Source organism: Ascidiella aspersa, chromosome 7 (assembly GCF_963924565.1).
Source record: "Ascidiella aspersa chromosome 7, kaAscAspe10.2, whole genome shotgun sequence".
NCBI lineage: Eukaryota > Metazoa > Chordata > Ascidiacea > Phlebobranchia > Ascidiidae > Ascidiella > Ascidiella aspersa.
The window spans coordinates 22,964,878-22,980,480 of record NC_139453.1 but is presented as its reverse complement, the minus strand read 5'-3'; the positions used below and the strand labels follow the sequence as shown (position 1 = coordinate 22,980,480).

The following is a 15,603-nucleotide window of genomic DNA, read 5'->3' as shown; positions in this document are numbered from 1 at the left end:
ATGCCCAGACGCCGCACTAAGAACACTAGAATTAAAAAACTGTTGTTGCGTTGTTTGTTTTACCGCAATATTATCAACTTTCGTTTGGTGTTCCGCAAAATTGTTTTACTGCATTAAGTGTTACGAGTCTCAAAACATTTGAAAACACCGATTTACACTTTTATTAGGATGTGTTAATACCCTCGTTATGTGAACGATACTGTTATATTCTACCTTTTCTTCTAACTACCTAAAGACACATAAGGGTCAGTTGTTTTCTAGTTATTGGCTGTGCAACTTATATATTTTTTTTAGCGAAGGTGTTTTAAGGTGTTGTTTTCTTTTAGTTTTACTTTGTTTTTCTCTTCAATGTCTGTGCTTGATAACCTTAACGGCGCAATCAATGGCGGACATTTTTCGTTTTTAAGCTGTTCCTGAAAAAAAAACTCTTTTTGTTTGTAGTTTCAACAAATTTCGTTTTTTATCTTGTCAGCTTCCTTATTTTCCGAAATTCGTTTTTTGCAATAACTTCGACTTAATCGCGTACAGCATTGCATCGTAATTAATGATTGTGGGTTGAATGTAGTATATTTTTTTCTCTATAAAATCCCCAAAGACGTAATTAACTTTCTATAGATTTTGTGTAAGGGACCGCGAAATAATTTAATAACAACAGTCTGCAATTTTCGTATTTTTCGTTCATACTTATTATTTCTACATTTAAAAAAAAATAATATGACCATAACATAACGCAGACTAATTTTGTAAAATACTAAAATTTCCTAAAAGTGATTGTTTGCATTTTCCAGATTTTTTTACAACATTATGAAAATTAATTTGTTCGAGGATTTTTTTCTGATTCTTAATAGAACTTTACCTCATATAAAATTTTACACAAAATACCTTAAATGCGTTTGAAATTAGTCCACTTTTTTATTGGTTTATTTGTTATTGTTAACGTTACACTTTATACGGATTGCTGACCAAAATATACGCATTCAGAGAACTCTGTGTAGCACTGTTGTAAACAAGTCATTTGCAATGACTCCAGTCCCAGTGCAGTTATTTGTCGTTTGACTCAGTGACAGAAGTGCTCCCAAGTCACGCCATTTGCCCAAAAAAGATAAGTCATTTATTTAAATGTACTGAAGTCAAAAGTGTGACAAGGTTTCTCTACACTTAACGTGGTCTACATTCAGTTTTACACATTTGGTCAAATGGTCCTTAGCATAGTTCGACAACTACTTGCGATAATTCCACATACGATAGGCACCTCTTTGACGCCGAATCTATAAAAAAACTTTATTATGTCCGATATTGATTTAACCAGTCATCAACATAATATGGCGATCAAGAATCTTTCTTTTGGACGTAATCAACTATCTGTTAGATCATATTCAAAATCCAATAAAGTTACCTCACCAATCACTGTAGTGGAGGTACTCCGAAGAGTTTCCGTATTTGCGAAAAGCTTTTAGTAAAACGCACATAAATGCAAATAAACTGCGTTGTCGTCGTGTGAGTACTGCGAAATAATAAATGAAAAAAACTAGGAGACAGCGTAAAATTGATTTTGCTCTTGAAAACCAGAAGCAGTTGCATTGTGACAGTTAGGCCTACAAACCAAGCGTTTGGGAAAATGTTCTGCAAAACGACAATCGAAAAATATTGCTAAATATGTCAACATCTTATAGCGTCTTGAACTGTGTCACTTCCGAACGGGACAAATCCGAATAAGCAAAATACAAAAAAAAAATTGAAATGGTTTGGTGAAATATAGGATTGTTTGTCTTCTGGAGATTGTTTCGATTCGAAACAGACGCCTTGATATGGTGCTCTATAAATTGACCAAAACGAATTCCTCGTCTCAGCAGCTCGGCTGGCAAGGGTAGGTGGGGTCGGACATCAGGTAGTGGTAGAAGTCGAGCGCGTTGCAGATGGTGTTCTTGGTGCCGGTGTAGGATGTGCACCTCGACGCAGGCCACCACTCCACCGACGAGTTGGCGTCAAGCAGAAGCTTGTGCTTTCTGCAGCGAAACAAAGAAGTGACGGGAATTGCGACATAGCATACGCAAACTGTGTTTTTTTACTTTTATTTTCGATATAGGAACAGTCAGACTTTAACATACCTTACGTCAGTGGTTAACAAACTATTTTATTCCAAGGCGCAATGTTTTTTATAAAATATATGTGTTTTTTTACCTCTAGTTATGACTAGTGCATATTGATTAACAAAAGTTTTTCAATATTGCAAACATTTTTATTCCTTATTACCATTTGTTTGACAACAAATGCAACTTTATTAAGTTTCTGATCACTCTATCGATGTTAAACAACTCGCGCGCACAGTTTATGCCAATAACTATTCTAGTAAAACAAATGTCTAGTTGCAATATTTTTAAATAGCACCACTTAAAATACCGGTAGTCTCAATGGCCCACTTAAAGTAGTCTCATGGCCAACTGCCGGGTCATGGCCCACAGTTTAGAAATTCCACTGCCCTAAATAGCCTCGTCTAACTAATATGAAGAGTAGGCTATCCGGGGGCACGAGGCGTCACTAAATTACTTCTTCACTAAATTAATGTTGAACTCAATACAGTAAAAACGAAATAAATAATTCAATTTGGGTTTAAAGATTTTTTTTTTGTTTTCAATGTAATGCGTCAAATATATTTTTTTCTTTGAACTTCCATAATTAAATTAAATTATCATTACGAACCGACCCAAACGAAATGAATTTTTCCATGCGATTCAATCTTTATATAGGCCTATCTATTTTTTGTTGTAAAATTACTATACTGAACATGAATTATCCATTATAGGCCTACTACAAATAGTCTATTGAAACATACAAGGGAATCAGATTCGGAATCACTTTTAAAGGGTTTATTAGCTGCTGTTTTTTTGCAACAAACAAATAACCTACCGTCCGTTGCTTTGCACTGCGTGCTTTCCAAGCACAAGGTATTCCTTGTTGGACCTGTATACTCTGTCGCAGGCGTCTTTGATCCAGAAGGTCTGGACGCTGTTCTTGGTAATGCCGTTGGCGGCGCCGCAGCTTTTGTAATTTTCGATGATTGTGGCGTTCAGCACTAACCAGTTGTTCATTTCTACCGGCTCAACGTCGATGTGGATGCGCAAGGCTGCAACATCAGCAAACGTTTTTGGATTCAAGTAAAAAAGAGTTTAAAAAATTTACCCATGTTTGGCATATAGCAATAAAATACAATAACCATACGTTGAGCGTATTCGGTGTTATATATTTTCTACTCAGCTCGTTCTTTCGAAAAAAATTTAACAGTTTTAAAAGACACTTTTAAATTTTTTAATACAGGGTTGTTACACTGGCGACCCTGTTTGTGCATGTTTGGCTGTTTCCAATATTGTCTTAAATGGAATCATTAGCTGCTTTTTGACACGTGTATGAAAACTAAAAAACAATCCTAATTGACAACCAGGTGCGCAAGTTGAAGTCGTTACACTGCGAGCATTTTTTTAAATCGTGGTACTTTCGCGATTGAAAACATGTATGCTGGTGCCCGCTGTCCATGCCACTCTTTCCCTTATGTTTTATATATGCTACTAAAACGTCGCATATATATTAAAAATTAACCTATAGCAGATGGAATAAATAGGCTACATTGTGTGGTTGTAAAATAGATTTCGTTTCTTAGTTACGCTGGGGCGACGCACTCAAATTATCTCACGCGAATCTTAGTACAGCACTTTAGTTTGACGCCCCTATTTTAACATCTGTTTAAACTTCCAACCGACGTCATGAAGCATAACAACTAAAGCCGAATTTTGACAAATTTGTCCAAGAGACTTAAAACATGTCCAGTCATTTCACCCAAAAAGTCAACTCAAGTCATTTAAAAACAGTGGATTGAGTGCACCTAAGTCAGGTAATTGACTTAAGTCATTACAGCACTATCGCTTGCTCACCGTAAGTCGTGTCCGAACTGCAAGTGAGCGCCACCCTGTCGTTCGCTGTGCGTCCAACCGAAACCGACTTCTTGATGAATGTCGGGCAGGTGTGGCCCACTGCGCATGCGCACATGTTGCTTGACGACGTGCTGTCCGCTTCGGCGCAAAGGTTCGCGATCAGCGGTTGGGTGAAGCGATACGACACGGTACATTTCTGGTCTGTGAACAGCAAATGTGAATGTTAAGAACGTCACCCTGAAAAGCCTGTAAAATATTTTTCAACAGCTATTGTAATACAATTGCATTCTACATAACAAAAGTCATTTTAAGCTTAAACTCCAAAGTTAAACTCCAAGTCAAGTCATTTGTAGAAAAATGTAATTCTTTAATTAAAGCAGGCAAGCTATTTTGCGTGGTCCCCAATTATTTCAAATCGGGACATTTGATAAAAAAGCCTAAACCAAAACAGGCTATCAACACTGAATTATCTGTCAGTAAAAAGTGGCTTTATGATAACCTTGGTCTTTACCATATACTATTCTTAGCAGTAGCCTACAATCATTTTCATAATGCAAAGGTGGTTGTGAAACTTATAATTCAATAAAAAAAAACTATTCATGCCTAATTTCAAAATAAAATAGGTTTGCATAGGATACGATCGTATTACCTATAATTATATTTATAACGCAAAGATGGTTTTAAAAATACTTCGAATTAAACTGAAAAAAACATTTATTCTTAAATCTCACACGGAAGTGGATTTATGTCTACATTTGGCTACAATCGATTTGTAAACCGAAAATATGCTACTGGAAATATCGAATATGAAATGCAACAAAATTTACCTGGAAATGCGGCCGGATAAATTCGAACGGGAAAGTCGGTCAAGGTTCCTGCTGGCGCTTTCAAGCGTAAGGAGATGTCACACTCCCCGGTTATGTAGAGTATCACGGCGCGTTTGGTGAGCCGGTAATGGTCGATCCACGATTCCACCGGGTTGGTGAGCTGTACGTGAAAGAAAAGTAGCGCGATAACACGTAAGAAGTCAGGATTTTTTGACGATTTAGTTTTGACAACCCAAATTTACGTTATAATGTTACGTTCTAAAGCAGTGGTTCTCAACCTTTTGAGCTTACCGACCGGTAAAATTTCAAAACAGAATTCGCGGACAGGCGGACCTTCAAAAATCAAAATCAACCCAAAATTTAATTACGACAAAAATATGCAACTTAAAAGCAAAGAATGTTTTTTTTTTACATACAACTGGTCCTAAAGTTGACTTAAACCAGCCATTACCTTTATGTTACGTCACAATGCTGCAAATTACGCAACTGGCGAAGTTCTAAATTTGATTCAAGCCTGCAACATCTTCCATTTTGCAATCGAGATATAAAATTGTGATATATTTGGCGGAGCGGCCGGAAGGTTGACGCGGACCGGCGGTTGAGAACCACTGTTCTAAAGCCAATAATCTTGCGGTTCTCGGGCAAACTCGCGTGCGCAAACATGCAGCTGCAGTCTAATCTAATTGCATGAAGCGCGAAAAAAATGCATAAAACTTTTAATTAAAAAAAAACGTCTCGCATTTGGCACATGACAGAGATTAGCCAATCGCTTAAAATACCGGCATTTATAGTCTATACCAGCCTTTCTTAACCTGGGGTAAATTTACCCCACGGCGTCATTTCGTTTGCCAAAAATAAGGGCAGTCGTCGCACTGAATATAACTGATGTAATTTGTTACTTTTGTTTTTTTCAAATTGGCACCACATTATATATTGGGGGTAAATTTAATATTCATTTATAGCCTATTGAGATAGTAAAACATACGTAAAAAGGTTCCCCTGATCTAGATCCTTAGACTCTAATAAAACAGAAATTATACGTTATATAGTTTACGAGTCACACGGCGGACCATGGCTATATTGCGATTAGTAAGTTAAACGTTCTAACTCAAATACGTTACACTTTAAAAAACTTCGAAAGCTCATACAAAAACATAATAATAATAAATGACATCACTCTTACGAGCAGTAGTTTATCATTACCAACGATACGCAATCCAAACGCATACAATTCCATAGTGACCACTCTTGTGACCTCACAAGGCCAGTAAAGCATTTTATTGTTGTTGACACATTGATGACGTCATAACTTGCACTATTCTGTTATATTAAGTCTAAAATGTCAGACTAAACGTCGAGTGTTTAAAATCATTTTTGATACCCATAACGAATGTCAGTGACGTCATAATACCGTGGAAACACTTTTGCAGGATAATTTTTTTGGAGTGTATATTTTTCCATATTTGTTTGAAGGTTTCTGGTAGTTCTTTTTACAAAGATGCAATAAGAAACCTTTTGTTGTAAGTTTAAGGCTCAGACCTTTTCTAGTTAACTGACCTATGCATGCAAATTTTGTAAAACTGCACAGTTCTTGGTTTTATAGACAGGGTTACCATCTGCTAAGACCATACAATAAGCACGATACTAATAATCGGGGAGAAACCAGCATTTTTGGAGGGAATCCAACTACAGATAATCCTAAAAAAATTTTTGTTCTTTGCGCCAAGTACAGTTTAATCGGGCGAATCCCCAAAAAATTCGTTTATTTGGGTGAATTGGCAGAACATTCAATACAAAAGGAGACGTGACGCCTTCGGCCAGGGTTTACGAACTTTTTTAACAAAAGACCAGATTTACGATTGAATAACTTGATGGTCGTTAAACAAAGGACCATGAGATAGAAACTGTAGTGAGGCTTAATAAATTCTAAATAAGACAAAATAAGCACACAACTCAAAAATAAGCACGCTCCTTAAAAATTAATCACGTCAGTATGACGATGCAACCCAAAATAAGCACAAATCTTACAAATAAGCACGGCATGCCAACCCAGTTTATAGGTCTCATCCAAAATAAAGCAGTTACCAGTTTTAAATCGCTCTCCAACGGCGTGACGTCAGTTCCAAGGCCGATGTCAACGACGAAGGTTTGCTGCTCCACTTCAGTCAGTGGCCCCTCGTTAAACTTGACCACGAGGTTGACAGAGTAAAACTCTTTGCTTAGTCGTTGCGACGATCGCGTGCTGGCTCCGTGCACTGAAACTATAAATGTGGGAATGTAAAAGAGTTGTATTTTGACGTTTTTTTCTCCCCGAGGATGGACGTGTGCCTAAAGTAAAGTATCTTTTGCCTAACAACAGGTCAACATTAAAATGTCAATTTTATGATTAACACCATAGAAATTACGGCACAAAAAAGTCAAAATTTTATTGAAAACGACCATTTCTCTTTAAATCGAAGGAAAGTCAAATAAGATATTAGTGTACTTCCGAAACGTATCAGGGCAAACTTTGCGCATTTCCATGGATATTGAACGTTCTCCAGGAATAATGATTAGACCACAATATTGAACTCCGCTATTTTACAGTTGGATTTATATTTGGTTGAGGACAATGTTTGTGGAAAAAGTAAAGAGCTGCACCGCTGCGCTCTCGTTTATGAAAAACAAATATATACCTGCCCTTTGCCGCACTCTACAACAACCTCCAGCATAAAAAGACGTAAAAGTAAATTAAACTGCATACTCACACGCCATAAACGGCGAGACGGACTTCACCTTCACCGTGGCGTTGTAGGGACACGCGTTCAGATCCCGGATAACTGTCGAAGCTCCGGTTGAAGCTGCTAAGGCTCCTCCTGGCACAGGACTGGACCGCGTGGCAACATTGTACTCCAAATTGAGCTGAAATCGAAGGTCGTTTGTTAACCGGGAAAAAGAAACCGGAATGCTTTTTTTTAATGGAGTGTAGTTTTTCAGAGGGGTCGTTAGCAGACGAGAGAAAATAAATAAATGGTGAGCAGGGGCGGATTCAGGGGGCGTGATCATGCCACCAAAAATGTATTTTTGCCTACTTTGATCATGTATTTTCGAAAAGGTTTCGCGAATCTTAGTTTTGTTTGTGTTATGTCTTAGCTCATTTTCATAAAATCGTGTGGAGCCCAAAAGTTTCGTGTGGTTACTTCTTTACGACGTTACGTTTTGACTGCACAACGTGACGTCATATATAAACTGTTGCTACCAGGCCTAGTAATATAAATAAACAACCATCTCTTCTGGTAATTGTAATTCTTTACCAACGTTTTGGCAACCATGTGCAAGTCGCCTTCGTCAGGGTGAATGACACTGAAAGCTCGTACGGTATTGTATTGAAGTTACACGAAAGTGTTTCCGTCCCAAAACTGGCATTGACTTCCGCACGAACGCAAAAAATCACCCAAAAAGGGGCAACTGAGTCGGTCAACAAGAGTATTTATTTCGCTCACCTCTAACCAAGCCTCCTGTCCAGTTCCTCCCAGTGTTGTAACCGAGAGGCTGTCGCTCGTCAGGGGCAAGGTGGCGCTACTCACTGTGGGTCCTTGGTCGCCGAGTGTCGCTGGTGATATGATCGGTGTGGCTGGGTCTGTAGGCGTGCTTATCTGAAAAGATGAAGAAGGCATTATTTAGCTGCTTTAATAAAGAAGGTAGTATCTTTCTGCTTGTGAAATACCACACTTTCGATAACCAGTGTTGTCAAGAAGTCATTGGCAAATCAACTTGTCGCGTTAGGTTCAATAATTACAAAAAAATTTAGAGAATTGAAATAGTTTCAAACAATATATCGCACAGCAAACATATAAAACTAAACAAATACCGTACCAAGCATTATTTTAGAATAAGAAATGTGTTTTTATTGTAAAATAAGTTATCTTTATTAAAACACTTAAGATTATTAAAGTAATTCGTCTAAATGACTAAAAAAGTTCAAGTCAAGTCGTCAAAATAAACTGTCGAGTAAAGCCGTTTTGCCAAAATACTAATCAAGTCATTTAAAAAAAATACTTGCATAAACTTAATTATTTAAGTCAATGAAACATTGTCGAGACTGTCCAAACAACAAATAGTTGTCTAATTAGACTGATCAACAACAACAAGATGATTTTATTTGAGTTAGTTTTAGTTGCCTTATCGACGAATTTAAGCGAATGTAATTTTTGATATTTTTTAAATATGAAGCTAAACTAGAAATATTTTTCTTGGAGGTTTAGGTTAAAAAAGTTTTCGTTGCACACAACGGTCTATTTGCTACCTACACGGTTAAGCTATACATGCGTGTGTGCCATCTCACAGACGACGCTAAAATTTCGTGCCATAACAAAGGCAACCTTATGCCATAAAGCAGTGTTTCTTAAACTTTGTTTAACGCCTTCCCCTACAAATTCTGTTTGCTTCGCATGGTCCAGGGCAATCAAGAAAGAGATGGCGTCATAAATTAACGCCAAAATACAAATAAACTTCAGAAATCTACTGTTTCCGGCCCAAAAATGTGGAAGTGAAATAGAGTCAAAATACATTCAGTGCAAAAACGTATTATTTTTAATTAAACTATCTTCTTAATAAATGGATTTCCAAATATATACAAATATTTTAGTTAGGCCTTTACCGACCCCTAGAACTATTTCACGAACACCCAAGGGGTATACATGCAGTGTTTTTTTTAAGGTGTTTTGAATAATTTCTCCATCGGTTTCCCAAATTTTGGACTTGTAACTTTTTAGTATTTAAATGAAACACTTGCGGTCTCTTAAAACTACTTAGCAGTCACCCAAACCAAACCTTAAAAAAAAAACCTGTATACATGGACCCCCGGTTTAAGAACCTCTACAATAAAGACATCATCTCACCTGAACCCGCAAAGTGTTGGGCCGCTGGCTGTTCGCATCGCTAATCGCAAACTCTCCGACGGCTCTCATCGCAGCCAGGCTGTCGCGTAAAGACACCCAGCGGTCGTTACGCTCCACCAGGTAGTTGAAGAACTTTGGGGCGTCTCGAGTTCGGGCGTCTAAGTTCGTTTAACAACAAAATGCATCAGCAAAAATTGGTACTCGATCCGTGCGAATTGTAACTTGTCTCGCATTGTTTGTGCACATTTTTCCACCGTTATCGCCCCTTTTATATCCCATGTTCGTTTTATTTAATGATCAGATGAAATTCAAGGCGTTGTCCAAGTTTAAATAGAGTGTTTCTTATAAGAACTTAGCATACAATTTGTATAAAAAACACTGAGCATAAAATTTGGCAATAAAAGTTTCTTAATGTTGAAACAGCAGCGATGAACGCGCTATTTTGCAAAATCAGTCTAAATTTCGCGAGGTTAAACATACAGTAAGAAGAAATTACTTTTAACCCGCTAACTTTAAAAGAGAAAGTTGCACAAAATAAAGTTTTATTTTTTGGTTGATTTTTGGGAAAGAAAATGACCTTTTTTGTTTATTTATGTGAATCGCGATGCCTCTTGCTTGATAGAAAACGAATTTGCTTGTCCATGCATGTATGTCATTGTTTTATTATCGCGTTTTGATTAGACGCAAGCTGTTTTTGTGGCCGAATAACTTCTAAACAGTCAAAAAAATTCCTTTTATGCATGTCAAACACGAGGCAAATACACCTCCTCAATGCACAGGTTAGGTAGGCTATCTCAGGCGCTGTTTGTGCTTTAGGGCAGTGCTCCGCAACAGGTGTGCCGCAAGACCATGCCAGGTGTGCCGCGACGTTCTCGACGGTGTATACTTGCGTTTTTTGTTAATTGTATTTTGTACAGCAGAATTCAACGAAAATGGTTATTCAAGGCAGGCATTTCAACCTTATGCAATAATGCGTAACTTATTATTTTTCCTAAATATTTAAAACAAAAACCTATGTTACGTTCAATCGCCGGAAGTCGAATTTAAAAACAGCTTTTTTACCCCATACCAGGAGTATAAATATACAGCACTAGTTTTCCAACCATCGTCTAAAAAAACAACTAAACCTGTCGAAATAAGGTCTAACTGGACAAAATAATACCTAAATTGTAAGAAAATGGTATGAAATAATCGGACTCATCGGTCTGACGTTGGATGTTTTGGTGTCAACTTTTCGGCTTTTTTGTTTGAACCTCGATTACGGCGCCGCTATTATAGCATGGGGTTGTTTACCCCTGTTTGGGGTTAGTGTTGGGTAATGGGTGAGTTTAAAAATTAGCCTTTAATGGGAATAAAAAAGGAAAAAGCAGATTAAAGGTAACGATTCCCATAAACTATATCAGAGCGTACCACTTCAACAAAATGATGCAAAATGTTTTGTGACAGTTATACTAAGGTGACGGCCTTACCTCTGAGCGCCAGCCTGTTCAAATAGTAGGCCGTGGCTTCCACAGTGGCTGACTTGGCTTGAATCCGTTGGTTTTCGTTCATGGTGCTCTCGTCCGCGGTAATAGCCTTAAAGAAAGATGTAAGTCTCGGAGATATGGTGTTTATTTTTTTTCACCAATGTAAGTTAAAGCTATAAAAAGTTAGGTAAAATTTAATTCAGATGAAATATAGAACAACATATATGCAGTGGCGGATTCAGACTTTTTGTTTGAGGAGGGGCATTAACATTTCGAAAAAGGCGACCTCTCGACGTATCGTTCAAACGTGATGTGACAAATTTAACTTGATAATGACATCAACGACGCAACCTTCAAAACACCATGATTGTGCGTTTATTTTGTTAAAATATTAGGTTAGATGTTATTGGATTCACGAAAAGCACGATCAAACTGGTTAAAGTGATGGATGAAAACTCTAAACATATTCTTTTTTTCAAAGTGCTTTCGTAATAAGCAACTATTTTATTTAACAAATCTGTTTTTCGTTATTATTTTTCTATCCTGCATTTGCCTAACTTGCCAGGTCCACACTCACTTTAATCCATTTTACTTCGGCCTGGTTGTTATTCTCGGGCCTGATGAACTTTGCAGTGGAGGCAGTCAGCTTTGGGAGAAGCCTGTGCGCGTTACGGCCCATTGCCAGTTGAAGGAACAGTGAGGATGAAGTGAGCGTAATTGCACTACTTCTCAACTTGTGTAACTTTGGAAATGAAACGTCATCAATTTTTGGAAATAAAACGTTATCAATAATATACTATCAGTAGTTGCTGTGCTAGAAAAAGCATTTAGTCAATTAAGACTTCGTGCTGAAGATTACATATGTCTGCAAAATTCCACACATCAACCAAAACCGCTTTACAGTTTTCTGACGTGTATGGCAGCGTAAATATGTTGGCTTATATATAGTTGGTATAAAACCGTCAACAAAAGATGTGCGAAACCTGAGATTTCTAAATAAGCTTTCTGACACTTTGTTTTATACAGGAAACTTTAGTGGTTGTCTGGCCATCAAGCAGCGAAAAAAACAAATAAATCTGTCAAACAGTTTGCTTATAATTCGTAAAACGTATATGTCTTACTCGACGTATTCTTCCCAAAACGAATGCTGCTGCCAACCTCACCGACGAGTCCAATTTCAAACGCTTCACGCTCTTAAGTCGGTTATCCCTGCGAAGGTATCGTTATTTTAAATAATGGTATAGATCTGGGATTCATAAATCATATTTTCAACGCTGATCCATAAAAAAACGTTTTGGTTTCGCGCGGAAACTTGGCATGAAAATTTAGAAATGAGTCATAATATAAAACCAGTGGGTCCAAAAAATGTGAAACTGAAATGAAGTCTAAATAAACTCGCTAAAGCGTTTTTTCTATTAAAATTTATTTATTTAAAAAAAATTTTATGTTTTTTTCTTTTATTATATACTAACATCTTAATTCGTCGTATACTCAAGGGGTCAAGGACCCTGGTTTAAGAACCCCTGGTATGGGTAGAGTAAAATTATCCGATATCTCCTATTTATTTAGTTACCCACAGTATTTTGGGCAAAAAAATACAGCCATCTGGATAGAACCTCAAAAATGGTTAACAAAAATGTACAATTTAATCATGTAAGAGGCACCTAAACCATGGTATTGGTTCGAAAATCTGCTTTAACGTTACTCAATGTATTAAACTTGTTATGAAAGTAATATTTTCTGATAAAAGTGTCTTTCCAGTTATAAATCGCTCAGTATTGAAGCCGATTTCCTAAAACCAATACCAGTATTAGTATACTCTTCCCATATGGGCGCAAAAACATGCTATATAATCAAAAATTACATTAGGGCAGCTAATTTAAGCAAAATACAATAATTTCTTAATGTTAAAGTGCCGTTGACATCCTAATATTAGACCGATACGATGAAATAATATCGGCTTCGGCTGTATTTCGAAATCTCCATTAGGGACTGTGAACGTTGAGGAATCCGACTGACCTGCTGATTTCGTTGTTTGGCAATAACGGATGCAGCCCTCCCGCACTCCATTCAATGACTCGTTTGCGCACCACGTGCATTTCGATGCCGATTACCGAAGTTCTGTAGACCTAAAAATGCGTTCTCACAAATGTTTAAATGCTAGATCGTTGTCAAATGTGTTAGGGTGCATTGTTTTGCGTAATGACTGCAAAAAAGAGTTATGTAGGGTTATACCAGCGGTTCCCAAACTTTTCTAAAAATTTAGCCTGGCGTACCCTTTACAATTAGTTTGATATTTCGCCGCCCTATAAAAATTTGAGGTTTAGTTAAACCATGTTTCTTGTAGTACGCTAGTGCAGTCACGATTCTTTCTAATGTAACTTAACAACTTTCTGACTAAAGCAAACGATTCGCTGATAGCAGGTAGTACAGCATAATAGTGTTTTATGACGTCACATTATGACATGACATCATAAAACACTGAAAACGTTCGCTAAAGCCTAAGTTGCGTTAAAACTTTAAGACTAATTCTCCTTGCGGACCCTATAAAAGTGTTGTACGGACCCCAGTTTGGGAACCGCTGGGTTATACGCTTTAACTTTTAAGAGAAACTGGATTCGAAAGCTTTATCTCAATATGGAAACACTACCAAACACAAACTAATAGAACAATGCAGACGAGTCAACACTTTTTCAATACTAAAGATTGTGGGAACTTGTTAGAATGTATTAGGATTCGTTAAAACTAAATAAATAAACGCTACACCATTGCCAAACAATTAATGCCGAGATTTAAGCAATATGTGGAATATTATATTGAATAAACATTTCCTAAATGGGTAAGATGCTTGTTATTAAGACACATTAATAAAAGTGTAAAAGCGTCATTTTTACAGGCAAGCAGACTCGACTGAAATAGGAAACAAAATTACCAAATAGCTCAAGGTTAAAAGGTTTGTCAACCTAATCCTAGATTAAAACATGTCCTGTTTCTTTGAAGTGCTACACCAAATGATTTACAGATCCGGTTCTCGTTACCTTTCTGTCCCTCGAACTTTTGAACTTGGGTAATCTCAGGTTGGTTTTGTCCACACTTCGACGCATGCGACATCTATTGCGATCCAGCTTTGATCTAAACAACCGCGGTTTTGATATTGAAGGGCGTATATGGTGTATTTCCTACTTTCATTTTGCCTATACTTTCATTTGGTTATTTTTTGCTTAAAAAATTCATTTTATCGCCAAATCGTACAAGAATAAAATAGTAATTTTTATGGATCAATTATTTGTTAAATAAATAAATATATATGTTTTTTTAATCTACTATTTCAGGGATGTCCAACCCGTGGCCCGCGGGCCGCATTGCGGCCGCTTGATGTTTCCGTGCGGCCCACCACTAATTTTCACTTTCAGTAGCCTTTATTTAAAACAATGTTTTCACTATTATCAAAACGTGTAGAACTCGCAGTATTTGATGTAGGCCTAATGCCCTAATTTTATATTTTTTAAGACTACCGGTATAATCTAGTCTAATGTCGTATTTTAACATCCGTCGAACACTTTTGTGCACCATTATTGCTAACCAAGATTGGTGTTTTTTCAAATGTGTGTTTTTGCGGATCTTTTTAATTACTTGCATATTTACGCACGAGTTCACTCTTGAAGAGCGGGTGTTTATAAGTTAAGTTGTTTTATGACGTAACTTATGACGTCACCCATTTAACTTAATAGGTTTTTCCGCCTATCGAAATTTTTGAAGTGCCAGTGCGGCCCATTCTGCTGAAAGGTTTGACATCCCTGTACTATTGTATATTCCCGATACAGAGTGTTACCTGAAACTATTATATTACCTTAATTCTTGACAGGACGACCTCTTAGTTCTTGACGGGGCTGCTTTTGGCTGGTTATCGAAGAGCCCGCTTCTCATGTTCTGGTGCCTCAATATCCAGTTGAGACAGCCTTGTAGTATTTTCTAAACACAATTAACGAACTGATTACGCTTTCAAAAGAACTAAAACAAGACATGCACCAAACACAAGATGTTCGCATAGCCATATACGTAACTTCAAGTGAGAATTAGGGTATGATTAATTTGTTCAATTGTGACCAATAAAACTAAGACAGGTATAGCGTGTTAACGTTTTAGGCTTCTATTGACAATTGTTCAAGTGGGCGTAAGCATTATAGCAAGTGCAAACCTCGTCTGGCGCCAGCAGTTCAGCAGATTCGACCAGCAGTCGCCAGGTTGTGCTTGTAAGCCAAAGATCCACATTTGATTGGGGTGCAGGAATGTAAGAGAACGCGTATTGCGGAAGGGAACCTAAAGTCAAGCATATTGTGAACTAACAAATGATGCTGGTTACCTGATCGAGTAGTTAACAATATAAATTTATAAGAATTTTTAACTTTTTATAATTCCGGAGGAACACCAATGTACCAGCAAAACGGTCGGCTATCGGGTAATGATATAGGCCTACGTGGTCTCTTTGCGCTTCTTGCACATT

At 37.3% G+C, this 15,603-nt stretch overlaps 1 protein-coding gene across 1 annotated transcript in view; it reads right to left on the bottom strand.

Moving 5' to 3' along the window:
- Window positions 1-1,102: 1,102 nt before the first annotated feature.
- Window positions 1,103-15,603, bottom strand: part of LOC146138391 (complement C3-like) — a 36,299-nt gene continuing 21,798 nt past the window's right edge. Inside the window, exons 24-38 of the mRNA XM_083394587.1 lie at window positions 15,298-15,419; window positions 14,950-15,071; window positions 14,138-14,231; window positions 13,119-13,228; window positions 12,221-12,308; window positions 11,677-11,841; window positions 11,103-11,208; window positions 9,634-9,791; window positions 8,236-8,388; window positions 7,501-7,654; window positions 6,839-7,014; window positions 4,754-4,913; window positions 3,927-4,127; window positions 2,908-3,124; window positions 1,103-2,006 (exon numbers count right to left, since the gene is read on the bottom strand). Of these exons, the coding sequence (XP_083250713.1) occupies window positions 1,847-2,006; window positions 2,908-3,124; window positions 3,927-4,127; window positions 4,754-4,913; window positions 6,839-7,014; window positions 7,501-7,654; window positions 8,236-8,388; window positions 9,634-9,791; window positions 11,103-11,208; window positions 11,677-11,841; window positions 12,221-12,308; window positions 13,119-13,228; window positions 14,138-14,231; window positions 14,950-15,071; window positions 15,298-15,419 (2,186 nt within the window). The 3' untranslated portion in view covers window positions 1,103-1,846. The remainder of the gene's footprint in view (window positions 2,007-2,907; window positions 3,125-3,926; window positions 4,128-4,753; window positions 4,914-6,838; window positions 7,015-7,500; window positions 7,655-8,235; window positions 8,389-9,633; window positions 9,792-11,102; window positions 11,209-11,676; window positions 11,842-12,220; window positions 12,309-13,118; window positions 13,229-14,137; window positions 14,232-14,949; window positions 15,072-15,297; window positions 15,420-15,603) is intronic.